General features: G+C 42.2%; 1 protein-coding gene across 1 annotated transcript; it reads right to left on the bottom strand.

The window, feature by feature from the left end:
* Positions 1 to 3,581: 3,581 nt before the first annotated feature.
* ube2na (ubiquitin-conjugating enzyme E2Na) lies at positions 3,582 to 9,493 on the bottom strand. The gene is made up of 4 exons (XM_083973142.1): positions 9,348 to 9,493; positions 6,104 to 6,350; positions 5,514 to 5,654; positions 3,582 to 4,820 (listed from the first exon to the last, which is right to left on the bottom strand). Exons 1-4 carry the CDS (start codon positions 9,375 to 9,377, stop codon positions 4,774 to 4,776), a joined length of 465 nt encoding a protein of 154 aa, XP_083829268.1. The 5' UTR covers positions 9,378 to 9,493; the 3' UTR covers positions 3,582 to 4,773.
* Between the last annotated feature and the right edge of the window lie 1,083 nt (positions 9,494 to 10,576).

Here is a 10,576-nt window from a genome sequence, read left to right as displayed (position 1 = left end):
TCGCATTTAAAGCCTTTAACTCTTCAACGCTCAGGCTGCCCATTTTTGGAAATTTAAATTCTCTGACCCACAGATCTAATTGGGCTATGGCTTCCTCTCCATAGTTATCTGTCATGTACTTTATATTTGGGGCTTCGTAATCTGGTCCCTCGGATAGATTACATCCAGAGGGTTTGCTTTGTTTCGTTCCCATGATTGTATTCTCTCAGACGTTTGCAAGTTTAATTTTCACAAAAGAAAAAACAGTAGGCCACTCAGATTTAGATTATCTTACTTACTCACCGTTCAAATTTGAATCTTTAAAATCTTTAAGCATAATAAATTTAGATTTAATTTCAGAATAACCGCAATTTAGATTATTTTCTGTTTTAAAGAAAAGAGAAGAAGAGTAGCACTGCTAAATTTTAATTTTAAATTTACTCTTTAACTTTAACCGGATTCCGACTTTAATTATTTTCTCAAAATTAAATTGTAGTTCTCCAGACAGTCAAAATTGTTTCTTCTCCTTACTCCGCCTGTCTTAGTGTTGTAGCCCCTAAGTGCTCTCAGACCCCGGGTCTGGCTTACTGCAGGTTCCTAGAACCTGAAGCCCCAAGTCCTCGACTTGAGGGAAGTCTACCGCTCCCTGACACTTGGCCTCCCCCGAATAGGAAGCCGAGTTGTCCGGCACGTCTGCCGCCACTACTGCGAACTCAGTAGGTAGAGACGGGACTTTGGCCCTTTCTTTTCTCAAAACTCACCAGAAAAAGACAGCGAGGTGTTTTCTGTAGCCACCGAGTTCGTTGGACCCCGACCGGTGAGGGGACTCTCAGTCCTCTGGACGTCAGGCCCTCTTCTCAACCTTCCTTGACGGGGGAGTCCGAGGTGTGCACTTTAATCACCTTCGGTCCAGAAACGAAAAATCCGCTCACAGATGGGGTCCCTTCGTGGTCGCCAAATTGTGGTGGCAAAAAATGTTGTTCCTTCACCAAAATATTAAAAAAGGATGAGTGGACACGTCAGCTGTCTTTCTTGAGTTTTAATAAAAGGCATTCATGAATGGAGTCACACACAAACAACCGAACAGGAGTACAGTCAGTGAGTGAGTGAGCTGAAAAAGTTTAGAGACACGCTATCTTATAGTAAAACAAAGCTTTGAACAGACAAAATATATGGCGCCATGCCTGGCTTTACCCCCTGATAGTGAGAGTGGTAAATCCACAGGCACTGTGTCAAAGCGATCCTTCAGGTCCTGACCTCGGGCCTGCTAAGTGTGGATATTGCTTCCCCTGATAAGGCCACATAAATTGTCAGCACAGGAATGTTCACTTGAATAACATGTTTGTGCCCCAGTCTTAAAGCACACACCTGAATAACATGCTATACCAAAATTTCCCATTACAACACACAGGTAACATACAAATGCGCGCGGAAGTCTCAATGTCTCCCACACTCTAACACACACAGGTAACTTCATGTGACACACACACACACACACACACACACACACACACACACACACACACACACACACACATACAGTTAACCTAATGTGATTACAGCTCCTCCATATCAGTGCTTATAGAAAGATGATCATGTGTCTGTCTGATCAGCTCTGTCTTGACCTTAAGATCGTGGGTTTGATTCCCATGTTGACAGAGATGGCACAACCCGCAGTAGCTCCCGTGGCCCATTCAAAATTTCCCGAGAGGAAATTTTCTAGTTACTTATATTGTACATAAAACATATAATTAACTTTGAAAATCCTGCACACCTGTCCCATCTGCTCACACTCCTGCTGCACTGAGAAAAGGCGTAATCAGACAAAATAGGTGACACCTGTGTGGATGGTTAAAGTCCCTGGAAAGTGAAATTGGAGTTTTGTTTCAAAATATATTAAAAGTGTTCGAAATTTATTGATAAAAACATGCAAAAATACTCATTTCTGTGCAGTGCTTAATTTTAGAGGTTAGGGTTTCACAGTTCCACTCTGCTTCAGTGGTCTTTGTTTTTAAGGGCAGGCTTACAGAGGGGGCGCCGTGACGCACTGGCGTCCCTACTTTCATAACTCCTCCCAATTATAAATACTTCAAGAATGCCAACGAGCGCCTGCTGTCACTACCCCTGGAGCTACCAGCGCCGCCGGAGCTCCCAGACCACTAGCTTGGTCTCTGTCTTAAAGGTGTACAGAAAAGAAAATTGAATTTGAGCCCACTTTGGGTCATACAATTAATGTGATAACTCATCTTTCAGACGTTGTAGGCCAAACTTTGTGCAAAATTCTATTTTTGAGTAAATCCGGGATGAAAGTGTGTATTTTTTTTTCGCATTGGATAATGCAGGCGCACGGATTATACGTCAGCCTGTACACGATTCACCAGCCACTGATATTGGATCCGTCATCCGTCATTCAAACGTCTGAGACACGCACACACACACGGAGCTCGGGCTCGCCCCAAGCTTTGAATATCCCGCCCGCTCGATAACGACCAATCAAATTCGTTTTCCTCACTCGGGTAAACTCGTGTTGCAGCTCGTGACAACTCGGCGCGACAAACAGGACAAACGGCCATTTCTGTACACCTTTAATAAAATGTAATGCAGACTTATCAGGTCATTGTAAAACATTTATTTATTGATGTAAATGTGGTGTTATTTGAACATAGTCTATACAGATCCCAGAGGCAGCGCTGCTCTTATGTGAAACATGAAGCTCCACTTTTAATTCAAACAAACTAATGAGACAGCCACAGTGGGACCAGCCGGCGCCCGGTGGCAAAACTCTAAAAGCTAAAACAGCCACAGTCCAGGTGAACCTCTGCAGCGTCCGTCCCACAGCTCACCGACACAGCAACGGCTACACCGGCAACAACACTGAGGGCCGCCGCCGTCAGCAGATGAATCTCTGCTTGCCCTGATAGCATTAGCTCGGCGGCTAGCGCTAGGCCCGTCGTCCTGTGCTGACGGTGGCGGCCCTCATTGTTGTTGTGGTGTAGCCTTCAAGGCTCCCGTTGCTGTGGCGGTGAGCTGTGGGTCCGATGCTGCAGTGGCTCGGGACCACGGAGGCTCGGGGTGAACGGGACGAAGGGGGCTAGCCGCCGAGCTAATGCGTTAGCGCCGGGCTAGTCGATCTAACGCGCTAGCGCCGGGCTATTAGCCGCCGAGCTAACGCTATCCGGGTAGCGGAGATTCGTGTGCCCCCAGCATATTTCCCTCACTGCTCAGTGTGTATCCGAGACATTCAGATAAGAGCTGGACTCAGACTCAGGCTCAGGCTCAAGCCCGTAGCTGCTCGGGTACGATGTGACAGTAAGCAGTAGGCCATTTGATTGACAGTTGAAACTTGACGAAGCTCAGCAAGTGGGCGGGGCTTATGTGCCTGCAGCAGACATCCAGAGCTGCGAGAACTGCCTCATTTAGTCAACCTTATTAGGTCACCTGCATGGTAAACATTTTATGTGGCAGTTCACAATACCAGTTCACAATCTGACCAGCCAGCTATCAAAATGATGATATATTTGTCACATGTAGAAGAATCAGACACAGGCAGCTATTTATTAATCAATAGATTTTATTTACAGAACATGAACAAGTATGCAAGTGAAATGTTTCATAGCATTCAGAGAGCAGGAAAACATTTCCTCCAATGAATTTACAGTGAATTGAATACAGACTTTTCAGCCATGGAACCAATTACAACAGTTGAGAGTCACAGTCTTTTCATTGATCTTTTGGAGTTTGATCCTGTTACACACAGCATTTTCTCCTCACTCAGGTCAGTCTCTACACAACCCCTCACCAGCATCATGTCGTCAAACAACTGACAGCTTAAATCCTCTCTATGTGAAATAAATGCCTTAAGAAAAAGTAAAACCACTGAGGCTTGTAGAATTAGACTGTGATCACATACAGGGAATCAAGCAGAGAGGTTAGTGTGTGGCAATAGCAAGAAAGATTCACATATAAAAGACTGGATATGGTAATAAAACATAAACTATGTGCTTAAACTAAAGAAAGGTCCACAATGTCCACCCCACCCTTCACATTTTATCACCATCCCCAAGCCTACAGTATGTCTACGCTGAGAGTGGTTGAAAGTTAATGTGGCAGGCTCAGTTTGTTTTTTTAGTCATATTACTTTGAGTTAAATAAAGCCAGGTGTGACTTAATGAAGACGCATGGCTACGATTGCTTATGCGTCCTGCTGCACCATCTACACAGGACAAAACTCTGGTCTGTTTTCCTGGTGAGTGTCTAGATACAGTCGGTTAGTAGTAGTTAGCTGCACGAGAAAACAACATTTTGAACAAACAAAACCAAACAAACATCAGATGTGTAACATATTGGCCACATCTAGCCAGTCTCTCCTCACCTATCACACGGCTCCAGGCACCCCAAACCCATGGCACCCTCCCTAAAACAATGTGGGACATTGGAGGCCCTCTTCCCCCCTAAATGTGCTTGTTCAAGCAGCAGTTGGCAAAAAAACCTCCTATAATCAATGGACAAAGAAAGCCAGGTGAGAAGATCTAAAACCTCTGCCCATGCATTTCAGCAGTAGTGAGTTAGGACAAAGACGAGTCATTTCATTACTAGTGTGCATTTATATCACCAACTGTCTGTCCGCAGTTGGGTTTTTTTTTCCCATGACATTATATTCATATTTATTTTATAATATACAAATATATATTTCAATACTGTGTCCTTTAAATGAAGTAGGAAGAGGTCTTGGCAGAACATGAGGAGTTGTGTTCACACTTGACTTCCATTTGTGTCTCCACTTGTTAGGCTGCTCTACACTTCATTTTTGTTTCCAGCGTAAAGCCTGGTCCATGACTTGGCTGTAAACAAGGACAAAAGACGAGATGAGATGAGTAAAAGTCAGTAATATCACCACCATATTTTTCAATCAAAACTTTACCCCAACCCTTTCAATAAAATCTGAACAATTGCTATAAATTATAAATAACATTTTTCCACCGTCCTGGCTAAGGTGACACAAACATGGCCACCTAAGCGCTGCTTTTGGATTTGATTTTAGTTTTTATTTTATAAATGTAATAACTATAAATGACCACAAGGGACCCTTCTTGTGTCTCTTTTGTGCCTCTGTACCCCACCACACAGTGAGGACAGTAAGAGACGATGGAAGAACCTATTTGGATTGTCTTTTTTTACACCATTTTAAGTCAGTATAGTTTTGGTGTGCTGTGTGCATTTAACAATGCCAGAGTATTGGAGTTTCATATTTCAGTAGATGATGTAATTATTATACAGTACACTACACTATGCAGATGTGGAATTGATCATTTTGGTCAAAGTATTGCAAAAAAAATTAAATACTACAGCACCATATATAAAACTCTGCCTGGAAATGCAAATAAAGTGAGCACTGAGTTTTGCTTCTGTGTATGTTCGCATTTAGGCTGAATACTCCTTTAATCCAAACAACAGAGCTGGAAGTGAATGGCCCACTAGAGAAGATCCTGATATTAGGTGTATAGTAACAAACCACCTGTTGAACCAGTTCTCACCTGTTTCTATGGCTTCAGCTTCACTGGACTTCCACTTTTCTGCAACATCGTTTGCTAGGGGATCATCAGGGTTGGGTGCACTTAGTAACGCCTGGATTGATAGCAGCACTGTGCGAATCTGCAGAGCTGGCGACCATTTGTCTGAGAAGAAAAAAATGTTTTAAAGTAGTGAAAAATTAGTAAAGATATTGTATAGTATATCGTTAATAAAGAGACAGTGGTGACGTGCAGCAGTAGCGGCAGTAAGCTCCACTTGGAGGTCACAAGTGTAATGCAAGAGGCCCTTGATCTTTTGAGCAAGATGAAATTGGCAAATCCCTTGCTTCATACAAAACCCAAACATCACAGGACACAATGCATACAGGATTTCCTACAGTAACAAGCCAGACTCAACAGAGCGAAGATACAACAGATGCAAAGTACCTGCTTAGGAAGGAACAGACTTCTCAATTGTTATTTTAAGTTATTAGAAGAGGAATGCAAGTTTTTGAAGTAAAACTCTATGGGTCTAAATGGGTTCTATCATGTCAGAAAAAATGTCATGAAACACACAATCTTCAGGATGTTACACACAGTGAGTCACTACTCACCTTTCAAAATGTCTAGACATATTCTTCCCAGTTTGTCTACATTGGGATGATATATTTTGGTCATGAAGCGTACTTTAGGAGCTGCCATGGGATATTCCTCTGGTAAAAAGAGTTCAAGTTTAAATGTGCCTCCCTCAAAAGGTGAGTCCTGAGGTCCACAAATGACCACGTGAAAGTAGCGGGCGTTGCCCTCATCTGGCTCTGCCTTGATGCCTGGAACAGGCTCTGCCATCAAACGCTGCGTCTCCTGGTAGAGAGAAAAGAAGAAAGAAATTTCTATAAATCCAACATTTTTTCATTTAAGATTCATTTTTGGAATTTGCAAAAACATATCGTTCACTTAGCAGCAAGATTTCAAAGATGCACCAAATACAGAAAAAGCAACAATCAAAATATCTGACAAAGATACATTATGCGTTATATGTTTTATACTTGTGCCTGAAATATTAAAGGATAATTCCAGGCAAATTCAACTTGGGGCTATAGTTTCCTAATATTTTAGGTCTAAAAGAATGAATATGATCTGGATCAACAAAGGAATATCAATGAAAACATTGTGACCCCGATTTGATATTCCTTTGTTGATAAAACTTCAAACTACCTGTAAACATACTGACTGAGCGCATCAACTTGACTCTTGCGTGAGACTTTGTATTACGTTTACAAGCAAGTAAATGTTTGAATAGCCATCTGACGTTATCTGTGAAAAAGAATTGTGGTTTTGTGGGATGTAAACAATCTAAGATCCGTCAGTTCCCATTATACACTGCTGCGGCGATGCGGGGACAGACATAACTACTGCATTACAGGAGCAATTAAAAAGAAAATCTTCAGATTCATTCCTTTAGACAAAAATATTAGGAAACCAATAGCCCCAGGTTGAATTTGCCTGGAATTGTCCTTTAAGTCTCCTTGGTGATGGCAAACACTCAAAGATTATAAGAGATACAAATAAAGCAGTGATTTACATACAACTACATCTGTATCAACCATCGAGTAGTAGTAGTAATTCACACCTGCTACATGCATCAGTATTATGAAAGGCAGGAGCTGCTGGACCACTAAGTGTTTGGCTTTTATCCTTAAGCACAGACGGGAGGGTGGCGTTGACTGCAACAGTGACTCAATGCTGTGAATCTGAAGACACTCTGTGCAGTACGTATCTGTCTTCTAGAGGTGACACTGACTCAGCCACCGAGCCACAGGAGACCATTACTGCCATCTCCATCAGCCACTGCAGCGAGGCCACTTGCAACTCATACTGACAGCAGAGTGACCCACAGAAACACACACCTTTACTGTGAAGGAGGAGAAGATGTCTGGCTTGTTGGGGTGGGTGCATGAGGTAGCACGAATGACACACCTGAAAGACGACTTCAACGAGGAAACTACATTTAAACTCACTGCTTTGCATGTCATTATATTAACAAATTAACAACACTTCACTGTATAGTGGCCATTCTCCAACCTGCAGGACTGATAACACACTTTTCATGCTGTGCAACGCCCTAATCATTCTCATATCAAATTTAAGCCTAGTACAAACCATTTGTCTGTTTGTTGCAGCCTGATATTATTTACACATCACAGCTGACGCAACAAGATCATTAATAAACCAATGTGTATGACCATGTGTTTAAAAATGAATCAATTAAACTTGTCAACACCCGCCGCCACTCTTGTTTTCTACACTCCTCTCCTGAATGCAACTGGGAGTGAGATTCCTGAAATGTTTCAGATAACCCACAGACAAAACCATGCAGTGAAAACACAGACGGGAGAGGGGCTCCCAGTCCCAGTCACACGCTCTGAGGGCTCAAGGGCTCGGCCCGCTAAGTACCGTTCCCAGCCTTCCCACCTTTTCCCACCAACAGCCTGTCTGTGGTTTGCTTAACTCACCCACCTGCACCACTTTCTCTTAGATACCATTCATGTTCCTACGCTGTATATTTGATCGTCCTGTGTAGGCCTTTACCAATGAGACAAGCTGCAATTCTTTACAAATAAATACCGGTAGACAAATAAACAGAGAGAGTATAAAAGTTGTCATACTAAAGGGTATCATAAGGAACGAGCGTAAAGTGATGTTGCCTCCCACTGCAGCTCAGCGGGGGGGGGGGGAACGCAACAAAAAAAGCAACAAAACTTAAAAATCTGCTGAGGCATCAGTCTGGTATCACATTAAGAGAGCAACTAGTCAGAAAAAGATGCTTTATACCAAATATTGATCAGATCCCCCACCCCCTTAACTTCATTTTATTATTTTTAATGCAGAAAACTTTTGGTTCCTACTGCATAGGCTATAACCTGAACACTATGGCTATCACAGAAATTATAAGTAATGCAAATGTAGCCTAATTGTGAGTTTGCATTTGGGTGGTGCAGGACATGATCTCTCCAGAAAACAGCTGCCAAAAACCCCAATGACAACACTGCATACCCCAGCTGCCTGCAGCCAGAGGATGCAACTCCCTCAGTAGCATTTTTAATGTGCTGAGCAGACTGCCCTGCTGCCCTCTGAGGTGAGGAGATGAGATGGCCAACATCACTGACACTGATGCTGACACAGAGTCAGGGGGCCATGCGGCAAATGTCTGCTCCAGTATCATCCTACTTTATTTCTTTAGCCTCTAATTTAGCCCTGTCATTAGGGCAATAGTGCTTTCTAAATCAATCACTTCAAAACTTCATAAAAAACCAGACAAGACACCAACAAGAGACAACAAGATGCAAGCATGTTGTTTTCAGTTCATGTTTGACTTTACATGATTTAGAAACACACAAAATATGAGGAGCACCAGTCGAGCAGCAGCGTTACCATGGTGAACGTTCCATGTCTCTGATCATACAAAACACACAAAGCTAACTAACTGGCCGGGGTTAGCTCAGTTAGCACATCAGTCTCTTATCACTAGCAATTTGAAATGTGTATATGGACAACACAAACCGGTAAAAAAAGAAGGGGAAAAGGGCACATTTATCCGCCATTTTTCCACAAGGCGCTGGTGTGTTGTTGTTTTTAACCCGCTGTGTGTCGGTGTGTCTGGACACGGGAATGAAACGGAAGTTACTTTAGCAAACTAACGTTAGCAACCTGGATGCTAACGTTAGCACGCAAAACAGTCCACCGGCTGAGCTTTGGGAGTTTGCGTCTGGTGTGTGTGCGTGCATGCGTGTGTGTAGAAGAGTCGCCAGTCCTGACAGGAAAGTCACACACTGCTGTTTTTACATGTGAAATAATTACCTTGATTATTCTGCGGGGCAGTCCTGCCATCTTGTCTTAAATGCGGGCTTTTAGCTCTCGGTGCCTCCTCTCTCTCTCTCTCTCTGTCGTTGGCATTGACAGCAAACACACTCACACTCACACACATACACAGACACACACGTCTTCCGGGTTCTTTGCGTCCTGACAGAGGATGGACAGACAGACAGACAGACAGACAGCCGAGGACAGCAGCAGCTCCTCTGATGAGCGCTCAGTGTTTGACACAGAAATCATAATAAGACTGCATCAATATAAAGGTTAGTGGGTGAAACATCACACACAACCTGCAACTCTTTATGATAAGCACTACATACAAGTGTTAATACATAATGTAGACTATATTTATTTGCTCTTATAATAACTAATAATAGTAGCTACTAATTATGTCACAAAGTGAGGAGAAACATTTTCAATTCCATATTTGATTCACCCCATAAACCAATTTGTAAATATCGATGGTAGCCTATTTCTGAATTATTTGGATGTTGTGATGTGTTCATTTAGCATATTTTACCACTGTAGGCTTATTTCTTTGAAAAGTTTTTTAAAACTGCTATCTTAAACATGTTTGTCATGCACAGGACAAAGATTCATTGACAGGAAGATTTTATATATGAGAACATCCGCATGTCTGCTACAATTCCTCAAAAATTATATTTTTAAGTTCTCCCAAGTTTTCTTTATTTTCTTATTTGATTTTGTATGAACCAAATAAAACAGGAGAGCTGAGTGAAATCAAGAAGCATCAAGTGTAGCACAGCAGTATACAATCATTGAACATACACCTCAGTATTAAATCTTTGAAAAGAATAGGCTACTAAGAATTTTTTTCTTTAGGCCACTGTCAATATTTATTTTTATCAAAGTGTAGATAAAGAGTATGTTACACATACAGTCATATTGCTATTAATATGTATCTAATTAAAATATTTCCAGCAACTGGTGGTTTGTCACTTTACCTCTTATTTAGTTCATAGCAGTGCATTATATCACTTGTTTTCCTGTGTGTGAGGCACTTCTCTGGCAGCTGTTTGTCAAATAATGCTTCCTTTCTGGGCCACAATTTCTCTGAAGTTCTCAAACTTTCTGCTACTCTTCCTCTTTCAGACAAAACAAACCATGAATTAGACGTAACACTTGCACTGGCCAGTAAGGCTGCATGGTACAGCTGAATTTTCCCTTTTTTCTGTGCTGCAGGTCGGATTGGG

Source organism: Trachurus trachurus (genome assembly GCF_905171665.1).
Source record: "Trachurus trachurus genome assembly, chromosome: 6".
In the NCBI taxonomy this organism is placed as follows: domain Eukaryota; kingdom Metazoa; phylum Chordata; class Actinopteri; order Carangiformes; family Carangidae; genus Trachurus; species Trachurus trachurus.
Note: the sequence above shows the minus strand (reverse complement) of the source record. Positions and strands in the feature narration are given on the sequence as shown.

Bases quoted from the DNA above. Each gene is read 5' to 3' on its own strand.
- ube2na (XM_083973142.1), bottom strand. From the start codon at position 9,377: ATGGCAGGACTGCCCCGCAGAATAATCAAG. The intron at 6,351-9,347 runs GTAATTATTTCA...TCTCTCTACCAG, and splicing joins TGCCCCGCAGAATAATCAAG to GAGACGCAGCGTTTGATGGC. The intron at 4,821-5,513 runs GTGAGAACTGGT...CCTTGTTTACAG, and splicing joins AGCTGAAGCCATAGAAACAG to CCAAGTCATGGACCAGGCTT.